Here is a 24180-nt window from a genome sequence, read left to right on the forward strand (position 1 = left end):
GAATAAGAAATACTATATAGAATGTACAAATGGTCATTCGTAAAATCATCCCAAATAGGTGAGTCCTCAGACACACGCTCAATCCTACTCAGATGGTCAGCCACGAGGTTTTGCGCACCACTTCGATCACGGATCTCCAAATCAAACTCTTGGAGCTAAAGCATCCACCTGATCAATCTAGGCTTTGATTCAGCCTTCTTCAACAGGTAGTTCAGAGCTGCATGGTCAGTATAAACAATAACACGAGTACCAAGTAAATATGAACGAAATTTCTCAAGAGCAAAAACTATCATTAATAGCTCCTTCTCTGTGGTAGTGTAATTTGCTTGAGCAGCATCCAAAGTTCTGGAAGCGTAGTAGATCACCCGAGGCAGCTTATCAATCTTTTGAGCAAGGACAGCCCCCAATGCGTAATTGGATGCATCGCACATTAGCTCAAATGGGGCTGTCCAATCAGGTGCCTAAATGATAGAGGTGGTACTCATTGTACGCTTGAGGCAATCAAAAGCCTCTTTGCATTGGTCATCAAAATCAAACTCCACCTTCTTTTGCAGCAGATTTGATAGTGGAAGGGTCACTTTGCTAAAATCCTTGATAAAGCGCCTATAAAACCCTGCATGACCAAGAAAAGAACGAACCTCTCACACGCAAGAGGGGTAAGGCAATTGTGAAATAACATCTATTTTTGCAAGGTCTACCTCTATGCCCCTACTGGAAATGATATGCCTTAAAACTATACCTTGTTCTACCATGAAGTGACATTTTTCAAAATTCAGCACAAGGTTAGTTTCAATGCATCTATTAAGAACTCTATCCAGACTATCCAAACATGTATCAAAAAAGGATCCATAAACTGTAAAATCATCCATAAATACCTTTATGCAACTCTCTAAAAAATCACTGAAAATGCTAAGCATACACCGCTGGAAGGTACCAGGGGCGTTGCATAGGCCAAAGGGCATCCTCCTATAGGCAAAAGTGTCAAAGGGACATGTGAATGTGGTCTTTTCTTGATCCTTAGGAGCAATATGAATTTGTAAATAACCAGAAAAACCATCAAGAAAACAGTAATGCGACTTACCTGCCAAGCGCTCAAGCATTTGATCAATGAAAGGAAGGGGAAAATGATCTTTTCTGGTTACCTGATTCAGCCTCCTATAATCAATGCAGACTCGCCAGCTGTTCTGCACTCTTATGAGGATAAGCTCATCCTTTTCATTCTTGATCACTGTGCGACCTGTCTTCTTAGGAACCACTTGGATTGGACTCACCCACTGGCTGTCAGAAATGGGGTAGATGATTCCAACTTGTAAGAGCTTGGTCACTTCCTTTTTCATCACATCTAGAATGACGGGGTTGAGTCGTCACTATGGCTGCCTTACTGGCTTAGCTTCATCCTCTAAAAGTATCCTATGCATGCAGGTACATGGGCTAATAGCAGGAATGTCTGCTAAAGTCCATCCAATGGCTTTCTTGTGCTTCTTGAGAACTAGCAACAACTTCTCCTCTTGCTCAATAGCAAGGGAGGCAGAGATGATCACTAGAAATTTTTCCTTGTCCTCCAAGTAAGCATATTTGAGGTTTGCTGGTAAGGGTTTCAACTCTGGTGTGGGCGGTGGCTGAACAGTGGGAGGAACCAGGGTAGGAGAAGAAGAAGGTTCCTTAGCCTGTACCTTATAAAGCAAGTCAGAAGTATATGTACTTCCTGCAACATGGTTAGTGCATTCTGACTCTAAAAAATCAACATCAAGAGGTACAACACCCAGAAAATCAGAACCAGACTCAAATTCAGATTCATTCTCAACATAAAAACCAGATACATGATCAAATTCAAACTCAGATTCAGATTCAATGCATAAGGAATGACAAGTATGCAGATCAGATAAAAATGGATGTTCCCTACCATGAAGAACAAAATCAAAATCAAAGATATAATCATAAACAATCTGATCAATTATCTCAGCACGAAAAACAGAATAATCCTTAGATGGATGTTTCATGGCATCAAGAATGTTAAAATGAACAACAATATCACCAAATTCCATAGACAATGTGCCAGTATAAACATCTATCTTGGTTCGGGCTGTTTTCATAAATGGCCTTCCTAAAATAATTGAGACTGAACCATGGGAAAATCCCTCTTCCATATTATAAACATAAAAATCAACAAGAGAAATAAGTTCACCAACCTGAACCAGCACATCCTCTATGAAACCTGCGGGGTAAGCAACACTTCTATTTGTCAAATGAATCACCACATCCGTAGATTGTAAAGGTCCAAGAGATAAAGAATTGAAAATGGACAGAGGCATGACACTAACTGATGCTCCTAAATCTAGCATGGCATTCTCAAATTTACTATTCCCAATAATGCAAGGTATACAAAAAGTACCTGGGTCCTTACATTTCTCAGGAATGTGAGGTACAGATTTACCTATCAATGCTGACACATTTCTGCCCATGCTAATCTGTTCATTGTCTTTGAGCTTCCTTTTGTGGGTGCACAACTCCTTTAGAAACTTGGCATATCTTGGAATCTGCTTGATGGCATCTAATAGAGGTATATTCACCTCTACTTTTCTAAAGGTCTCAAAGATCTCCTTTTCCACTTCTTCCATCTTTTTGTTTGGAATCACTCTAGGTGGGAATGGAAGAAGGATAGGAGGCTGTTGTAAGTCAGAATTACTAGAAGAAGGTCCATCTGCATGAAAATTTTTGTTAGGAAGCTTTCTCTTTTGTGCAACTATCTCATCCTCTTTTTCAGGTGTAGAATGAAGCTTGACAGGTTTAGGTGTAGGTGCTGCTATTGGTGGAGGCACTTGAATTTGGTTGCCAGACCTCAAGGTGATGGCACTCATATTTTTCGGATTCTGCACAATTTGTGAAGGCAATTTGTCAGAATTTTGGGAATGAGCTTGGTTCATCTGAGTAGCCATCTGCCCCATCTGATTTGTCAGACTCTAAATGGAGGCTCTTGTCTCTTGCTGAAATTGCATATTCTGGATGGTCATTTGCCTCACTAACTCTTCTAAGGAAGGTTGAGGAGGAGCCTCAGTTGCTTGTTGTCTTTGTTGTGACTGCTGTATTGGAGGAGGAACATATGGCTTGCTTGGACCAGCAGCATTCTGGAAAGGAGGGACAGGCTGTTGTTGTTGTGGAGGACTTTTCCATCTCAGATTTGGATGATTCCTCCAACCTGGATTGTATCTGTTGCTTGAAAGATCATAATTATTTTGTTGTTGTTGGTTTTGCTGCTGAGGAGGTCTATTATAAATGTTTGCAACATAAGCTTCAGGTTGTTCATTGACTCCAGATTGCTGCAAAGAAGGACAGAGAACTGTATGGTGATCTGCAAAAGAACATAGACCACAGACTCTTGCAACAGGTGTAGATTTCTTATTTATGGCAAGCTGAGTTACTAGGTTGACCAAGGCATCAAGTTTTACTTCAAGCTTTTTATTTTCAGTAGGTGAAGATGAATTTGTGGTCACCTCATGGACTCCTCTAAGGACAATAGCATCATTTCTTGCACTGAATTGTTGGGAGTTGGAAGCCATCTTCTCAATCAAATTCCTAGCTTCAGCAGGGGTCATATCACCTAGGGCTCCACCACTGGCAGCATCAATCATACTCCTCTCCATGTTGCTAAGTCCCTCATAGAAATATTGAAGAAGGAGTTGCTCGAAAATCTGGTGGTGAGGGCAGCTTGCACACAATTTCTTGAATCTTTTCCAGTACTCATACAAGCTTTCTCCACTAAGTTGTCTGATGCCTGAAATGTCTTTTCTGATGGCAGTGGTCCTAGATGCAGGGAAGAATTTCTCCAAGAACACCCTCTTAAGGTCATCCCAACTGAAAATAAATCTGGGAGCAAGGTAGTATAGCCAATCTTTTGCCACTCCCTCTAGAGAATGAGGAAAAGCCTTTAGAAAGATATGATCTTCTTGGACATCGGGGGGCTTCATGGTGGAACAAAAAATATGGAACTCCTTAAGATGCTTAGGAGGATCTTCACCTGCAAGACCATGAAACTTGGGCAGCAAATGTATTAGTCCAGTCTTGAGAACATATGGAACACCCTCATCAGGATAGTGAATGCACAAGCTTTCATAAGTGAAATCAGGTGGAACCATCTCCCTAAGAGTCCTCTCACGAGGTGGAGGTTGAGCCATGTTCTCAGTATGAAAATTAGCAGTGGAATGTTCAAAATCAGAATATTCAGAATCACCCTCAACAGAATGCACAGAATGAACAGGATGCACACTATGCCTAACTAATCTATGAAAGGTTCTATCTATTTCAGGATCAAAGGGTTATAAATCACCTGGATTGCTCTTAGTCATGTATTATATGCAGCAAATATTGTGTTTCTCAACAAGCACCTAACAAGGGGGTAAAACTACAGCTATACTCAAACGATATCAAAATGAGCTGAAATTTTGTGAGGAACACCCTAAAATCATGAAAAGATAGCACAAAAAATTTCAAACAAAAATTCAAAGTCAAACTATGAAAACTACCTAAGCAAAGTTTAGAAAAATAGGACAATAATACTTGAAAAATAAAAAAAAAATAGTAAACGGCTGATTTTTGGAGCTTGGGAGATCCTAACTGGCTAAAGTGGGTTGTCACAATATGGGAAATTTTTTTCTACCCCAAATGCATATATAATAATAGTCGTTCTGATACCCGGAGCAAAAGTTATGACCGTTTTAAGTTTTGCTAAAAACAAGTTCCCAAAAGTTTTGTCTCTCTCAAATACTACCACACCAAGTGCTCCTGATATTTTTCACACAAAATATGGATCAAAAGAAGCTACTACACAAAAAATCAGCCAAAAATAACAACTCTAACTATCAAAACAAAAATCGCTAATTAAATTGCAAAATCAGTCGCTACTTCCCAATCGCTAATCACTGTTCATCACTATTCACAACAAAACACAAAGCTGAAACAGTCACTGAAACAGTCGCTAAATCAGTCGCTAAAAATAATCGTTGAAACAGGGAATGCAACTGAAATGCAAAACAGAATGCTACACAAAATAAGATAATTAAACACTATTATGAACCTTTGGCCAACTGCTCCCTGGCAACGGCGCCAAATTTGATCGAGGTCGTACCCGAATCAAATAAATATTAAAAATACAGTATCTAGGAAGTGATCCTAGGTCGTCTTCCAACGAACAATGGTCAACCAAACGTTCATAACAGATAGTAATAAAACAGTAACGAATTGGGGGGATTGTTTGTTTTTTGTAAATTAAACAGCAAGTAAATTTGAATTAGAAAATATCATAATTAAAACACATTGTTTCCCCTTGATTCACAAGCAAGTCTCTTATCCTAGGTTACGAGGATTTATCCTTTATCAGTTCAACCACTTAATCCAACCCTAAATTAAATTACTAAGCGAAATTTAACATAAGGCATTCATTATGTGATTAAGCAACACATACACCAATTAATCATGAACAAAACTGATCATTAAGCATGAACGTAAATTAAGCGCAGAGACAATTAATCAAGCACTAAGCATGCATGGATTAATAACAACAAATATAAAGTAATTGGTGAAGATGAAAAACTGATCAGAATTCAATAGAAATAATAAAACCTCAAAGAGAGTTGTGCTTAATCCTCAAGAAAAAACAACGCTGGAGACTTAGCCTTCCATTAATCAGTAGAAACGAAAATTGTAGATTGAAGCAGAAAACGAAATTTTATTGCTATGTGAATAGTAAAAACTGGAATTGCAAAACCTAAAATTATCCTTTGTCCCTAAAACGAAAAAGACTAAAACGAAAGAGAGAGAGCCTAAAACTAGAACCTTGGTGTTGTTATATAGTTCTCAGCCCCCAAAGCTTACAAATCTATTTTAAGTCCAAGCCCATAAATAAAATAAAATTTAGATAAGATAAGATAAAATCTAGATGAAATAATATCTAGATGAAATAAAATCTAGATAAGATAAGATCTAGATGAGATAAAATCTAGATATGATAAGATAAAATCTAGATTAAATAATATCTAGATGAGATAAAATCTAGATAAGATAAGATTGTGTAGAATAAAATTGTCTGCTCTCTTCAAGTCCAAGCCCAATTTCGGATTCAAGCCCAATTACTTATAATTCTCCTGAAATTAAATTAAAAACACAAAATTAATCCAATAAGCCCAAATGATAAAACTGCATAATTAATTTGACAATTAAGGCTAATCAGTAATTAAAATGATGATAAAAAGGGTTAAAAAATATGAGAAAATGACGACACATCAAGTGCTCAATAGAATAACTCCCCAACAATGGAGTTTCTAGCCCTCCATTAACAAGGAGGACTTAATACAAAGAGGAAAATGGTGTTTGAATGAAAGAAAATGGTAAAGGGATGAAGAAAACGTCTTCTCTCCAGCCTTGGTGCCTTCTTCCTTCTGTTTCACATCGTCTCCTTTCATTTTCTTCTAACTCAGTGTTTTAAAGGCTCTTGGACTTCTCAACATACGAAGGCGCGCTCAACAAGCATGTCTCGCTGAGCGAGAGTAAATGGATATGCGCTAAGAGGGCTACTCTCTGGCTCAACATTTTCTAGGGTTTTACATTCGCTCAGCGAGCTGGCTGCCTCACTAGGCAAATAAGTCTCGCTTAGCCAATCTGGCTCACTAAGCGAGTCCTTCAGTAATATTTCAATACCTTCTCTTCTTTAGCCTAAAAACTAAGTTAAATTCAACATTAGTCAACAAAAATGGAGTCTCTAGTTTATGAATTCATACAAGAACAAAATATTAACAATTCTCACAAAATAAATCGTAAATTAGAGGCACATTGTTACTTTTTCACTTATTTTTAATGTAATTAAAGCTCATGAATAGCAATTAACTCATATATATGGTGAAACAGTTGTTGCAACATGTCTTTGTGCATGGGATTCACAAGTGTAGTAGTCACTAACTTTCATCAATATAATTATGTATTTAATGACTACTTTTGTCCTTACAACTAAGAACTTTTGGATATAATCTTCATTTGTCACCACCTCCATATTAATGAGAGGCTTGGGAATTTTATTAAGCATAAATTAGGAGTAATTAGATTGATCAGGATCTTCCAAATTGATTCTAAATTGATCTTAGCATATTTCAATGTATTTTTTTTATATTATTTTCTTATGCTATAAATGATTCATTTTTTCTCATATAATCTATTATTCACTTTTAAATCAATTATTTTTACACAAAAATCTTTTTCAAACATGTGTGCACACAACCAATGCGACCTTTGCGTATGCACGAGTTATTGACTAATTTGATACTAAATATAATTACATTCAATATGATGATTAAAAAATATGATTAATCTTTTTACTAAATATATTTAATATCATACTTTTAATTATCACTTTTAAAATATTTAATCTTTTTACACAATTTTAAATATAGTTAATATAATTAATATGTAATTAAAAATTTTATATAATCCTTTTACTCAATTTTAATGTACTTATATTTAATATGTAATTAAAAATATAATTAATCTTTTTACATAATTTTAATGTAATTATATTTAATATGATACTAAATATTTTAAAAAATGATAAATTTATATATATATATATATATATATATATATATATACATATATAATATTATTAAATACAAATATTAAGTATAAATTTAAAAATTTATAATTTAATCAAACTCGTACATCACATGGATATAAAATCTAGTTTTTATTATTAATTTAAAATCTTATAAAATCATTTTTACTTACAAATTGTATAAAATAATTTTAAATAATTTAATGAATAAATATGATTTTTTTATTAATACTTATATTATATAATTGAAATGTTTATACTAAAAATTAATTAATTTTTATAGTGTTAGAAATTTTTTATATAAATACATTTGAATAAATTATGTAAGATTTCTTTCTCATAATTTTTTCCTTTTATTATAATAAAAAATTTAAATATTTGTAATTACCTTGATTAAAACATATATATGTGGGACAATAATTAATTTTTTAAATTTTAAATATGAAGATATACTTGTTCTAATTACCATAATTATATTTATATGATTTTTATGAACTAAAAAATAGAAAAAAAATATTTACATTTTTTTTCTATCAAATGCATAATATTTTTTCTTTAAAATTTTTACTATAAAGAAAATAAAGATAAAGGTAAAATAAATATATATTTTGAAATTTTTTAGATATACTTGTTCTAATTTTGATATATATATATATATATATATATATATATATATATATATATATATATATTTGTTCTAATGTTGAATAAAATATGATTATGAAATCAATTTATTAGATATAATTAGATTATATTATTTTAGTAGATAAATTTAAATTAGATAATATTTAATTAAAATTGATTAGATAATAGTTTATTAAATTTGATTAAATGAATTATCTAATATATGAACATAAGTCACATAACATTAAATAATTGAATAACACATAAATCATATTAATGTGACTTATTTTCAACTTAGACCAATTAACAATTCAATTTCAAACCTAGTCATTTATGCCTCTAGCCATTACATGATGACTTATTTGTACAAGCAAGGCTGGTTTGCAAGATGGAACCCACAATATCAAAGGCTGTTTGGCAAGCCTATGTGGCTCTGTCCATGTGACAATTCCTCCTATCAATATACTTTTGGTCATCTATGTTTCATTTAGATTTATTTTTATATTTTCTCTTTTAAATTTGATTCAATTCCTCTTATGATCCTATCAAGTCATTTAGTTTTAGTCATCATGTATTAGTTGAGTTTTGTTATTTTTTCATGTACATAAATTTAATGGGAAGAGTTTCATTTTCATGTCTATAAATTTAATAGGACAAATTTCAAACCAACAGCATACTATTGAATTACTTTGATATTTTTTTACAATTTCAATAAGTAAAAACTTTTTTATTAGTACATTTGATTGAATTTTCTTTTTATCAATTATTTAGCTGCATAGATGATAGAAATACTATTTTTGTGGTGGCTCATCCCATAGACTAGGTAATATGCTGGTCAATCTTTTTAATTATAATATTTTAAAGGCAAAATTGTACTTTTGGTCCCCCGATAATTTAATTCACAATTTTGGTTCCTCGATTTTATAAATTTCTGCAATTTTGGTCCTGGACGTCCCAATTGGACGTTGACCATTAACCTCAGACGTTGACTGTCACATGTCAACGCCTGAGAGGTACCCTGGAAAGGCTTGCATTTGCTTTACCTGTTATTGAACTTCTATTCCTCAGTGGTAATTTTTTTTATTCTCAAAGAAACCCTAAAAGCAAATCCCTAATTGCAAGCGCCATCGTTCTCAGCACTCTCTCCCGCTTCCTCTCCCCTTCCACCTCCTACCCCCACCTCTCTCCCCTCACCTCGTAGCTTTACCAAGAATCAGCCAAGCCCCATGGTTCACTTGGAACCCCACCACCGTCGCTGAACTCGTCGCCCTCCTCCACAATTTCAACCACCACTCCCAATTCGAATCCCTCATTTCCAACGCCAGTTCCAGGTTATAGCCATGCCAATGCGACCTTGTTCTTTTCTACGACAAACTCATCGATCCACACTCCAAGCGAAACTCCCACACTGCCTTCGACGCCGCTTTTGGTTACCTCCATAACCTTGTCCGCACTTCCTCCTCCCTTCACGTGAAATGCATGGCCTACCAGTACATGGTGAGCTACTTATGTTTAATGGATAGACCCTGTGAGGCAGAGGATTTAGTTCTTGGGCTTCAACCTTCGAGCTTCATTGTAAGGGCGTGGGGTATAAGGGTTAGGGTCTATTAAGCTGTAACTATGTTTTGTGTTCATTGTTGTTCTTGTGTTCATAGTTGTTGGTGGGTATAAGGGTTAGGGTTGCGAGTGGAATTGGTGAAGGTGGTTGTGGTGTGTGCCGACGACGGTGGGTATGGGGGGTTAGAATGAGGATTTTGGTTTTTAATAATATTTAAAATAAATTAAAGACAACTAATTAGGATTATGGATTTGTAAGGGATTTGTTTTTAGGGTTTCTTTCAGTAAAAAAAATTATCACTGAGGGTTAAAAATCGCAAACTGTTTCACGTGCCTATCAGACGTTGACACGTGACAGTCAACGTTATTGCTTAATTGGCAACGTCCAATTGAGGCTTTCGGAGACCAAAATTGCAGGAATTTATAAAACTGAGGGACCTAAATTGTGAATTAAATTATTGGAAGATCAAATGTATAATTGGAAAAAAAGTGAGGGAATAAGTGCAATTTTGTCTATTTTAAAATTTGTTCTTACAAGTCAAACACATGCCGGTGTAAGTGTAAGAGAGTTTTTTTTTTTGCTGTTCTTTTTACCCTTAGTTAAGATGGCTAATACGAGTAAATTAAAGTAAAATATTAACACAAATGACAAAAACACATATCCAATAAAATTGCTTAAAACCGGTAAACTTTTAGTATACACAACTTAAATTTAAATTATTATAAAATGAAATAAAATCCATTAATAAGCAAATCTAAATCTAAATCTGTACACACACAAAAAAAATCAAAACTAAAATCACTGATTTCGGCTATGTTTGATATCCCATGGGTGGACCTCCAAATTATGTTTTGAGAGCGAATCGAAAAAATATTTTCTGTGCTATTCGTTAGATGTTTTTTTGGAACATATACCACCACAAATTGAACGTAAATTCAAACATACACTTTGTAATCTTTAAAACTCAGAAATAAATAAATTGTATTTAATTTGATTTAAAAGTTAAATAGCACGTTTTGAACTCATCATAATTTTTTTATTTCAAACCCATCATAAAAATTTGAATTTGCATTGATCCAAAAGTAATTATTATTTTTTGAAACTTAATCAAACTTACTATAGAATTGATTTGACTTGAATTGTATTTTTCGAACTCATTGTAAAAAATTAATTTTTAACAATCTAAACAATTATTATATTTTAAAACTTATTATAAATGTTTTTTTTATTTTATTGCTAGTTTCTCGGTTAATACTTCATATAGAAGATATGTGGATTTAGCAATGATAAAATATTTTATTATTTAAAATCAAAACATTTTATATTATTTCTAAATCTCACCCTTTGAAATCTGAGTAAAAAAAAAAAAAGCTTATACTTTTGTAATATTTTAAATGCATGATATCTACTTACATACAATAAGTTGGAGATCGATTCTCCCTTTTGTCGGATCATGTTGTTGGGGTAAATGTTTATTTTTATTCTAAATGAACCTTATCATAACGATTACAGAATTTACTGATCAACTTAAGAACTATTAACAAGAGGAGAAAAAAAAAATTATCTTTATCTTGGCAGAGACGCAGAGTGATAAATTGTTATACTTTCTCTATTATATTTATTGGCATGTTGGCTGCATCGGCATCACCGTCAACAATTGGACGTCACGTCGATAAAAGAACAAATACTATGTGCTAAAAAGAATTAAAAGAATCAAATTATGATAAGCAAATTGCAAGTATGATTTTCTTTTTTCTGAACGAGATATTATCCACGCTTAACTCGCTCTACTAACACTATCTTCTTATATATCTGGATTTAATTTGATTGTGCAATGGTTCTGCTTCACTGATCAAAGTACTTTGGCCACTAGTATTTGTGAAAGATGAAAGATAAGCCTTACCCAGAAAAAAAAATGGAGAGATAAAGAAATTTAGTTTTTATAATAAATGTAATCCATAGTAATACGTACTTCGGTTTGAAAATAAATTTAATTTTTAATACATCTTACAAACGATGGCAAATTAGAGAGATTTAACTAATGATTTCGTAACAAGAAATATTAATATTCATGCAAGATTCTCAGCTAGCGTCCGAACTAGCATAGGAATAAATTCTCAGGTCTAAAAAAAGCAAAGGAGAACTTGTCTTCCTCACTAAACCATATGTGAATTTATGAGGGAGGCATTACCGACGGATTATTATAGTCAGAGTTAAGGATAATAAGAATTAGGGGATGTGTCTATTGAATGAAGTAAATAAATTGCAAAAAATCACTCCCTATCACATGAAATAATTAAGATTGGGCAGACAATATTGATGAGAATCAATCTGAAGTCAAATTACAACTGAACTCAATTCACACAAGGTAACAAACAACTTATTATATATGTGACCCTTTTTGTTAGCTAAAACTTACATGAATTTAATTATGGTGCGCGTTTTAGTTAATTTAATTAAAAGGGACTCACCTAAAAAAAAAAAGGAAAGGGAAGATTGACCTAAATTTCACCTAATAAAAAATATTTTTAAAACAATGTGCTAGAGAAATACTACACTAACATTTAAAATAACTAGACATTAAGAAATAACGTGCAATTTTTTTAAAGAGAAGAAGTCATGTCTAACATTAACACTATGTTAGACAAAGAGAGAGGAAATAAAGGGAATGGAAATAGATAGGAGAAAAAAGAGAGATAAATAAGTTTAAAAAAATAGAGTAAAAAGATTAATTGTCAGATTCAAGTGAAATAAAAGAGAAATAAAGTGAAAATAAAATGATAAAGTTGTTTGATTTGGGAAAAAAAAGGAAAGAAAAAAAGAGAAATAGATTAATTATTAATTTGTGGAAACTGCATTTGTACATCAAAGAAAATCATGATTCTTGTTCTAGATCACTGGAAAAGGATTTTTTGGCTATAGCTCTAGAGATTCATAAATTGAAAGGAATTGTCGAAAATGAATTATATTTTTTCTGTAATTAAATATAAGTAAGTTTAATTAAATTTACTCTAATTAATGATATTTTCCTAAAATATTATTCGTTTAATTGTAATTTAATTTTCAAAAGACTTTTTTATTTATATGATTAAGTTTTAAGGAAGGACATCGTAAGAATAACTTTATTCTTTAGATAAGATTAATAAAATTAAATGATGTTAATTAGTTTTTTTTTATTAGCGTAAAATTAGTTATAGATAAATTTAGAAGGAGTACTAACTTGGTCGGATTTCCAACTACAAGCCCGAGTGTCGTGTTTCCAAGTTTTCGTGGGAACCCTTTGTTAAAGAGTTTTCAAAATTAGTTATGAAAAAAATAATGTTTATGTAGGCCTATTCAGTATTCACGTATAATGGGGAAAAAAAAAATTAACATCTCGTCTAGAGAAGTGACCAACGCCATCCTCATTGAATCAGTTGAATTAATGTGATCACCTGTTCAACAATGGGAGAGTATTAATTTACTCCTTGGAGGAGATATTATCTCAGAGCCTTTAGTTGTGCTTTCAATGGTTTAATAATGTTTCGTTTGTCTGAAGGAAGGAGCCACATGGATGAAGAAGGGCATCTTCATGCCTTCAATTCTCACCTAACAAGCACGTTAGAAGAACTTGAGAGTCCAGTAGTGTTAGAATTAATGGAATATAATCAACCCTAAGCATAAAAACTAACGAGATTTTTTGTTAAGACGATTTATTAATAGTAATTCATATGATTTATAGGGATGTTAACGTGGGTTTTTGTTCTTCCACATACTTGGATAGCAATCACGAAAGCATACAAATAACCACCACCACACAAATTGTACAATAATAAATCCATATTTTTATAATTAAAAGTAGTAGATTACAGCGATGCACTTGAGAAACATATTAAGTGGACTAATTCTCCCTGGCCAAGCAAGAAAAAAACCAGCTATGACCCAAGGTAGAGAGAGATTATACACAGAATACTAGTAATTAACTAAGACTGGCTCTGCAATTGCCAAAAACTCCATTGCAGTAGCAGCCACCTGAGAGACACTAAGACCTAGACTAGACCATACATAATGAAGATTAATACCCTTACATAACAACATAGGACACTAAGAAAACACGGCTTCAGAGAGAATCCCAGTCGATCTCATAAGAGGGGTACTTCTGGAGATTAAAACTATCCGAATCACCTTCCCACTGCGGCTCGCTGACGTCAGCGAAAGTCAGAACCGAAAGCGGCGAAGAACCTTCAGAAGAGGAGGAAGCAGCTTCGACCTTACAAGAGTTGTTGTTGTTGTTGTTGTCGTTCTCTGGCGGAGAAGCGAGTTTGGATCGCGTTTTCCTCGGAGGCTTCTCGGTCTTCCCCTGTTTCTGCAGCTCAGCCAGGCCCTCGCAAATGGCCTGAAGCTTGGCGTCAACGGCGGAATGAAGAGGCTTATACTCCCCGAAGTCACCACCGACGGAGGAACCCTGGTGTCGGAGGTTGGGGAAGTTGAGCCTGGCGAAGTCACCTCGGAGCTTGTACGCGGCCTTGTCGTACGCCAGAGCGGCTTCCTCGGCGGTGTCGAAGGTTCCCAGCCATAGCCTGGTCCGGTTCTTCGGGAGTCTAATCTCAGCCACCCACTTCCCCCAGTGTCTCTGTCGAACCCCTCTGTATAGCTTCGTGGGCTTCGGAGGCATGCCCACGTGCTTCATAGGGATGGGCTTCGGCCCCAGGAAGCTCAGCGTGTTGCTGTGATTCTGGATCTGGATTTGGGCCTGGATCTGAGAGATCTGAGATGGGGTTAGGTGGTTCAGGCCCACAAGAGATGTGGGCTGCCCTTGCCCGAAACCAATTAAGTTTTGGGTGGTGTTGGGTATGGATGATAACCCGTTTGAGTATAGGGAGGGAGAGTAGTTGTTGGGGGAAGGAGAGTAAGAGGTAGAAAGAAAACAAGAATTTGAAGGAGAAGGGGTTGAGAAAGGACTTTTCATAAAAGGTTCAAGAACTTCCATTAGTTCACCCCTGAATGGATCTGAGTGAAGTTGAAACTCTGTGCTGCTGCTGTAAAAATCCATCATAGCTGCCATGATAATTCAACCTGCGTCTTTCTAAAACTGAAGAACTGCTGGTTAATTAAAACAAAAACAAAAACTTTTCAACAAGAAAGGAAAGGATGAAGGAGATTTCAAATAGACAACCTCTTCAGTCCCGGAAAAGAAAATGAGAAATTAGCTTTGAGGGATCAAAAATAACCCTCTTGGCTGGTTTCAAAGGAAAAAAAAAATGATGAAATATTAATATGACTAGCGAAATTCGACAATAAAACCTGGATCTCGTTTCTGAAAACACCTGGCTTTCGAAAAATCCTTCTAAGTTTGCTTTTTGGTGAATTAAAAGACAAACCAGAAAATCTTAGCTTGAAAGACAGATGATTAGCAGAAAGGGATTCAGAGAAGCGGGATGTTACAGAGAGGGGGGGAAAGATTAAGAAGAAGAAAGATGAACCACAGAAACTGAAAGCTCTCGAGAAAATGATGGAGACAAAAAAAATATATCTGTGAGCAAGTACCTCTCGCCACTCTTGGGTTTGGCTTTCGGAGTCTCTCTCCGTTATATAGCACCCTATCACCTTGATTACTATTGTTAATCTCTTAATCAATCCCCTAATTATCACTGTCGTAACCACGGGTTAGTTTCAGCTAATTGCAGGCCATGACGCAAGACACGCCCCCTCATTGATTAAGGTACGAACCAATCGGATAACAACACGTGTCCAATCCTCGTTGGTTAATGGACACGTGCCCACTCCGAACCGGCAGGTGTCGGTGTCTTTTACGTTGTCATCTTTTTGGGCTTGTCTTAAGCGTGTTGACCGTATTTAGTGTGCTTTCAGACCAACTACTTATCCTCAACAGTTTTCATTTCTAAATTTCTAATGTATCTTTCAATTCCTCTTTTTTCTATTGCCTCCGTTGTATGCTTACTTTTCTAAGTTTGAACTTTTGCATAGATTAGTTTTTTTTTAGGAAAATCACTATCAGTCCAAGTTTAAAAAACAAGCGACTAATTCATACTTTAAGTGATTATTGAAATAAGTAATCAGAAGATAATGTATTCTTATGAGGAGGGTGTCAGAAGTGGAGAGCCGTTTCCTCTTTTGTTTATGGCCAAGATAATGGATGGCCAGTTTATAAATTTAATTCTATATATGTATCAGTTAGTATCTCTTTGTTTAATAAATAAATAATTGAGCCAACTCATGTACTCAAACATTGGATAGTTTTTTTTTCCACTTCAATAATAGATCAGAGACTGGACAGTTCTCTCTTGTAGTAGTTGGTAACTACGACTAAAATTAGGTCATGTATAGTACTAGTTAGTAGTTTCATGAACCAAAACAGAAAACTGAAGAGCCTAGACGCAGAAAAATGAATGACGGGGGCCAAAGCCTACCCAAAGACAAATATATATATATATATATATATATATATATATATATATATATATATATGTTAAGAATAGTCCCACCTCGGATAATTCATGAACATAATAAGTGTTTATATAGTTGGATAGGTCACCCCCTTATGAACTGGTTTTTAAGGAGACCTTTCGGATGCCTTTACTGCACTATAAAATTTAATATGGTATCAGTGGGTAGACCATCCCCTTATGAACATAATATTGTTAATAATCAGTGTGTTAGAGAAATTAAAAATAATTTATTATAAAAATGAAAAAAACAAAAACAAATTGTGAAAAACACAATTTTATGCATATAAATGGTGCAGCACATCAGCATTCTAAAGAAGTATTATGATTTATGAATGTAAATGCTAAAAATAATTAACATTAAAATGATAGCACATATTTTGAGACTAATTATTTTTTTTCCTATCAATACTACATTTATTATGGGACAAATGAAGTACTAGTTTTAAAAAGAAAATATTATTGCATTAAATATTACAATAAAACAACCATTTTATTTAAAGAGTTAAAGTTTAGTGAATTAATTAAATAATTAGGTACTAAGATACTAATAATAAAGAATTTTATTAATTAGTATCGTAAGGTTAAAGAATCAGTAATATAAAGTTCATATTAAAAATCATATTGAAAGTGTATAGTGATATTTTTAATAATATTTGTTTATTTATTTGATGGATTAATTAGTTTTAAGGATAATGGTTTATATTTGTCATAAATAAAAATATAAGAATAACAATTATCATATTCATAATTTTGAAAATCTCAAGTACTTAAAAATAAATTTAAAAATTTTAAACCGACGGATAAATTAAAACATGATAAGAAACAGATTACCGCAGTACTATTGTATATTTTTCCCGCGACCTATGTTCAAAGCAATAGTAATAGGAGGTAGTATAATTAGTAAAGACTAAAAGATAATTAACGCAGAAAAAAACTGGTACTACAAAAGAAAAAGTTGTTGGTTACGCTGTAATTGGCGGTCAATAACAGTATTAAAACCTAGACAGCAGACAGGTACCTAGGATGAGATGGCTAAGGGGGCATCGAATCAGAGCCGTTGGTTGTTCAGAAGTTGACAAGATGAAACTATTGCGAGACCATGATGTCATGGTTACATAGAAAAGATGGTGACTGCTACCGGAGTGGGGCCCAGAAGGGGTGATAATTATTATTGACGACCTGGCAGATAGAAACCGGGGGAGCAGGAAGGATAAAAGGGTCACTTCACTCACTGATTACCAGTGGACTGCAAGTGCCGAATGCTTAACCATGGTTAAATTTGCGCGTTGACTATGGTTGGGTATAGACGCGGTTTTCGGCGTAGGATTTAGAACATGTGAGCGGCACGTGGGAGTGAGGCAAACTCTTGAAATGCGGCGCCAGTAAGTGCGAAGATGACATGGAATGGAATCTTGGATTCCACCATTTTGTGTGAATTTCAACCGCAATGCGCCCACTCATTACCCCTAAGGTCATAGATAATGGGAATTGTTTAAAAAAAATATTATTTTAATTTATCATATATAATTTTAAATAACTTAGGAGAATTACTTATATAAATAATTTTTTTTATGAATTTTTTAACTTTAAATTAAATATAAGTTAAAGAATACAATATTTATGAGTTGAGCAATTTAATAATAGAAATACTCATTGAAAAAAATTAAATTATTTAAGATTGAGTTGACAAAAAATGAATTACTTATATCAACACCATTAAATATGCTTCCAGCAAAATAAATAATACATATAATGATTTAAAATATAAGTAGTAATTTTAATTAGTTTATTCTATTTAATGAATTTTTATTTGAAATACTAGTACTTTTATCTTGTGTAAAATTAAACAACATTTTGAAAACCTTATTTTGACAAATACATGCATAACCATTAAAATTTAAAGCAATAAATATGTTAGCAATGAGATAGATCAATAGAATTAGAGTTAATAATTTTTAAAAAAAAAATAAAAGTATAAAGTAAATTTAATATTACTAACTATAAATTAAATAATATTTTAATATGATGAATTAATTAATTGAATGACCAACCAAAGATAATATCTAATCACATTTTGATTATTACTGCTTCTTCTTCTTCTTCTTTTTTACATAGTTTGATTATTACTGCTACTTACACTTTGAGTTGCTCAAATAATTTAATTTGGTAATAATTTATGTTTGAATTTACTCTTTATTGAAATGACACTGGATCTATATATCACTTTATTATTTAACAAAACTGGTGTAATTGTAGTAGTGGATGGTTTGTTTTCTTAATATTTTTGTATCCTTACCAAAACCAAAAAAGATTTAGTAAAAATAAAACTAATTATTTGAAATGTGGCAAATTCAAATCTTCACTCAATATATATATATATATATATATATATATATATATATATATATACTCGAATACGTCTTGTCTCCAAAGAATTTATATGTGAAAAATAATATTGTTGTCAAATCCGTATTAGTATACATAAAATTATAAACTTTTAATTAATAAAATGTTATTTTAACAATGATTTTTATATATTTAATTTAATTTTTATTTATATATTTTTAAATATAAATTAATTTAAAAATCAAATAAATTAAGAGTTTTTATTATTAAATAACTATTTTAATAAAAAGATACTAGATTTATTTAATTTTATATAAAAACATACAAAACATTGAAAATGGATTCTTTGCCGTGATGTTATTACATGAGATTTGAGTCTTCCAAAATGAATTATTTTAAATAATTAACTCGAAAAACTTTACACCCTTAGATGATGACTGCAGAATTCTAAATTTACTTTATGATCACTACAGAGAATTAAGGCCCCAAAACATTTCAGTAAATGATGCCTCAGTCCAATGAAAGAAAAATCTCTGAATTCAAACAACACTTATAAATATAACATGCTTACATTTACTCCAAAATAATGAGTGTAGGTTCAAACCAACTACTTTGCCTGCTTAACAGAGGTTTAATGGTAAATTTTATTACTTAATTTTTATATTTTTTTTACTTGTAGTTTTTTTTAAAAAAATTATCACTCAAGTTTTTAAATTTTTATTATTATTTTGCCACTACATAAAAAAAAGTTAAAATATAACACAATGATGTTGTGTTATTATCAATGTGATGATAAAATATGTAAAATAAAAAATCTTAAGTGATAAAATTTAAAAAATGATAAAAGTTGAGTGCATAAAATATAAAAAAAAAACTTGAGTGGTAAAATATGTAAAATGATAAAAATTGAATAGTAAAATTTATAATTAAATCTTAATATAGTTATATTTTTAAGCTTTGAATTATTAAAAGATAGTTTAACTTGGTAATTTATGAATGATAAAAAGAATCTATACAACAAATCATAATCATTAGAGTAAGATGTGGATTTGGATTACACGCATTCCGGATCAGTGTTGACAAGAAAATCAATTTAGTTTATTAAGGATAAACTTAACTAAAAAATTAAGATGAGAAAAAAGTATATTTTAGCCTATATGATAATGCATTATCGTTTTATAATGTATTTCCATCTCTTTATTTTGACACTCGTGTTATCTTATACTTTTTTTTTTTGTTTTATTCTCAACTCTTTCTTTATTATAAAAGTTTTTCTTACTGACACTCTTTTATAAAAGTTATTAGTCGGATTGCTTGGATCTGAACGGTATACTAAAATGGTTCATTTAATTCTAAAAATTGACTTTGTGAAGCATTGATATAAAACTGATTTAGCCAGTTTAATTTTATCATTGTAAAATTATAAATATTTTTTGTTTAACAAGACTTAATATATTATATTAAAAGTTAAAATAGTATTATTTAATTATTACTATTTTAATAATGATTAAATTATTAAATTTTAAATTAATATTTTAGCGTTTTAATTATCATCAAACAATTTTTAAAAAATCATTCTTAGTTGCTCAAGTTTTAATTTTTATTTTTTTAATTCAAGTTTTAATTTGTACATTACTTGCACAAGTTTAGTGGGTTCCCCTCTCACATATTCCCATATCTAGAAAGAATAAATACGGCATAGTTCACTTTTCTACTGTAGGATAAATTTGATAGATTCCTTTCATATTTATCACGTTACAGTATTATTTTCGGTGGACCACGTGACAATTATCACTAAAGCGGAATGATTAACTTGTTTTGTTAGTTGTTACAATGGTGGAAAATAATTTCCGGGGCACAAAAAGTCTATTCGCTTCTTTCATTGATAATGTTTTGAGCTTGAATAAACCTGTTTTTTGAAATTAATAAAATCACATTTAAAGCTAATTAATGATTGCAAAATCATTTTCTTCAAATTAACTGGAAGTTTTGAAAATATTTTTAGACGTAGTGTTTAAACATAAATACGAGATTCCTCCTTTATTTTTCAAAATTAAGTTTGAAATTGCTTATAAACTAAAAGACAAATATAAATTCTAAGTTAGTTAATGAGCATGCTGAAGCACTAAGGTATAAATGTTTTTATATTGTGAATTAATTATAAATCATGTTTTAAATGATTTTTAAGATAGTCATTTTCAAAATGATAAACTTACAATATACTGTGGCTTGTAATTTAATGACAATATATATCTTATTTTCTCTTTTTAAGTTTGGAGTGGGGTGTAAAACTTACTAAAAAAATACTACAATTTTTCAATTTTTTGTACACTCAATGAAATTTTCCCCTATAGAAAAAAGAAAGGAGAAAAGGAAAAAAAATCAACATCAAGCCAAAATGCTAAAAGAAAATTAATTTAACCAAAAAAATATCATTTTTAGAAATTATCAAAGATTTTTTAATAGGGATTTTGTTTTCGTGAAAAATATATCAGAAACAAAAAAAGTTTTCTCTAAAAAAGTTTTCTAAAATATCAGCTAAATCAAGTATCATTTCGAAAACTAAATCCTACATATATCTTAACCACATTACAACATATGGATAAGACTTTTTTTATTTATAATCATAAGCAATACTAATTTCAATACAATGCATGTTGATGATGATTCAATGTTTAAATAAGCATTGAGAGTAGTGCAATAGCTTAATTTGATAAGGAAAGCTAGAATGATCATGTAATACAATGAAGTTAGAGGTTTTAAAGCTTACTTGAATTGGGTTGAGCTTAAAAACATGATAGCCCAACCCGATTCATTTGATGCGGAGCTAGAAAATTTTCAACCCCCCACAAGTTGAAAGGTTAGGTGAGTTGGCTTAAAAAGATAAAAAATAAAAACATATTCATTTGAATTCATAAAGAAATTGTAGAAAAACAAATCAAAATACAAAACAAGCATGTTGGCTCCAATGGACGAATTTGCTTCAATCAATAACTATAAACAAGAAGCAAAGTAAACAATAATTACATGGAATCAAAGGGCTGACAAAAGAAAATCAAATCAAATATTTCTTATTCTGAAATTTTATTGAGTCATTAACAACAACAACCTCGTATTAGGAACGAAGCATGAAACTTATGGCGAACAAGATTGTGACACTGCAACGAGAATGAATCGTGTCATGTTACATTTATCCAAGTAGAACCTAATTATATGTACACCAAAATCACTTTCTTCTGGTCCTGTGTCACTCAAGCTTTGCTTCGCACATGTTCACACCATACAGTATCCATGGTGAACAATACTGGCTCATGAAGAAAAGCTAAATTTAGGAAATTCACATTCTAACGCATCTCTATTGAAAACATGTTACTTGTCACGGTAAATTACTCCACAAAAATATAACGGTTCTTCATCTTCTTAATCGTGATACCAATGATCATTAATTAAGATCAAACTCGATCTTTCAATTATCATGTTCCTCTGAAAAAAGAAAGTCAATTTTGTTGTCAAGACAAAATCCGACTGAATTATAAGAAGTTTTTGGACAAATTTCCCACTTTAGGTTTCTTTTAAAAACTATTTCACAGAGTATGGTTGTTTCTAAACAATTTCCACAGGGGTGATATTTTTTACGTAGTATGCATGGAAATTTTCATGCAAAGCGTTAGCATGAATAGCGCCTCACTCAGGCACGCGACACGTGGCTGTGTCGCCTCTGCCACTGGCGACACCACTGGTATCGCCACCTGCAATGGCGCTTTGGCCATGCAGGGTGGAGTCGCTGGTCAAACCAACGCTTTACCCCTACGTGTAGCAGCAGCTTTTTGCAGAAAGTGAAGGCGTCATTGGTGTTGGCGAGGCCACCTGAAAACGCCAACTCCTTTGGCGATTTAGGGTCTTTAAATACCCTATAATTTCCCTTTTGTTGCAGCTATTTCATCTGCTTCATTTCCCTTTTCTTGCACCTGCTTCAGCTGCTTCATTTTTTTGCAATTGTCCGTGTCTTTGAGCTTGTTTTTGTTTCGTTTTCGTGGCTTTAGCTGTGAAAAAAATTGTGTGGTATGAAATATTTTTTAAAAGTTATTTTGTTAGGTTGTAACTTATTTTTCGTATAAAGTATTTATTTATTTTAAAATTAAATTAACTTTTATATTTGATAGGCTTGTTTAAATGTGTGTTTAAATGTCAAAAATAAAAGAAAAATTGTGTAACAATATTAATTTGAAGATAATATTTTGAGTGAAAATAAAAATATTTTGAATATGAAATTTGTAATAATTTTTTAATTAGATTAGGTTGGTGTTGATAATTTATTAGTGTGTTAAAAATTGATGAATGTTTGAACTTTGAATAAAAAAAATTTGTAGATTATATTTATTTAAAGTAAGTATTTTGAGTATGATTTTTTTTAATATGAAGTTGTAGTATTTTTTTAATTAGATTAGGTTGGTTTTTGGTGTGTTAAAAATTTATAAGCGTTCAACTTGAAAGTGTTAAATATTTTATTATATTTGTAGTAATTTTGTAATTACCTTTTTCCATTTTAAAGCTATTAATGTTAAGATTAATTTTTTATAATACTAACTTCGTTCATGAATTATTTAATTTTGTGTTAAAAATGACTATCTTGAAATTGTTCATTTTTTTAAGTGTGTCTCATGAAATTAATTTGAAGTTAATTAAAAATTTTTAAAAGAGAAATTGAATGTAAAGTTCCAATAAAGAGATCTTTTGGGATTACACTTTATTAGTTTGGATTTAAAGTTTTATAAAATTGTTTGTGTTATTTAAGTGTGTTGATGTGAAATTTATTTAAAGTTAATAATTTTAATTACATGTTGATTAGTTTAAAATTACTACATTGAAATCGTTAATTTTTTTAAAGTGTGTGAATGTGAAATTGATTTGAAATTGATCTGAAACTAATTTTTTTATTAAATAAAGTTTTATTTTGAAGTTCCAGTAATGAGTTTTTGTGATACCCATTTTGTAATTTATTTGACGTGTTAAAATATTTTTTTTGTAGGTACAGGATGAATTCGGTTATAATAGTGTTGTATTTCAATGGAAGGGTATATGAAGATAATGATGGTGTAATATTTGAAGGAAGTAAAAAAGCGATTCAAATTAAACGTGGAATTAGTTTCAATGCTTTGAAGAAAAAAATTGGAGATAAGGTTAAGTTACAAAATAATGAAATTATTTCTGCTATCAGCTGTAGATTTTTAGTGTCAGGAAAATATATTGCCTTGCAAATTTGTGATGACGAAGACGTTGAAACGATGTTGGAAAGTTTTAAACAACAAGACCAAATGTCAGTTCTGGAATTGTACATAGAAAAGGATGTCGCTGGTGGTTCAATGTTTCATTCTGCAAATTCGCTTACATCATGTGGAAATTATTTATCTAATGATGAGACACAACCGGCAACAAATATGAACAATTTACATATTGACGAAGATGATGATGATGATGATGATGATGATTATCTTGTGTCTAACTCATACGTTGAAGAGTCTGTAGACGAAGATGACAGTGTTGACGGTATATCTGAAACAGATGATGAAGTCACCGACATTCCTCAACCAGTAAGAATTGTTCACCCA

At 31.8% G+C, this 24180-nt stretch overlaps 1 protein-coding gene and 1 non-coding gene across 2 annotated transcripts; one reads left to right on the forward strand and one right to left on the reverse strand.

Annotated features, from left to right (window-relative positions):
* Positions 1-3687: 3687 nt before the first annotated feature.
* LOC114410950 lies at positions 3688-3794 on the forward strand. Its single transcript, XR_003666341.1, has one exon. It is a non-coding gene; the product is annotated as a small nucleolar RNA R71 (small nucleolar RNA).
* Positions 3795-13577: 9783 nt separating this feature from the next.
* On the reverse strand, positions 13578-15326 carry LOC114409301 (ethylene-responsive transcription factor RAP2-4-like). Its single transcript, XM_028372708.1, has one exon. It carries the CDS (start codon positions 14818-14820, stop codon positions 13876-13878), a length of 945 nt encoding a protein of 314 aa, XP_028228509.1. The 5' UTR covers positions 14821-15326; the 3' UTR covers positions 13578-13875.
* Positions 15327-24180: the final 8854 nt, after the last annotated feature.

This window comes from Glycine soja, chromosome 4, assembly GCF_004193775.1.
Source record: "Glycine soja cultivar W05 chromosome 4, ASM419377v2, whole genome shotgun sequence".
Lineage (NCBI taxonomy): Eukaryota > Viridiplantae > Streptophyta > Magnoliopsida > Fabales > Fabaceae > Glycine > Glycine soja.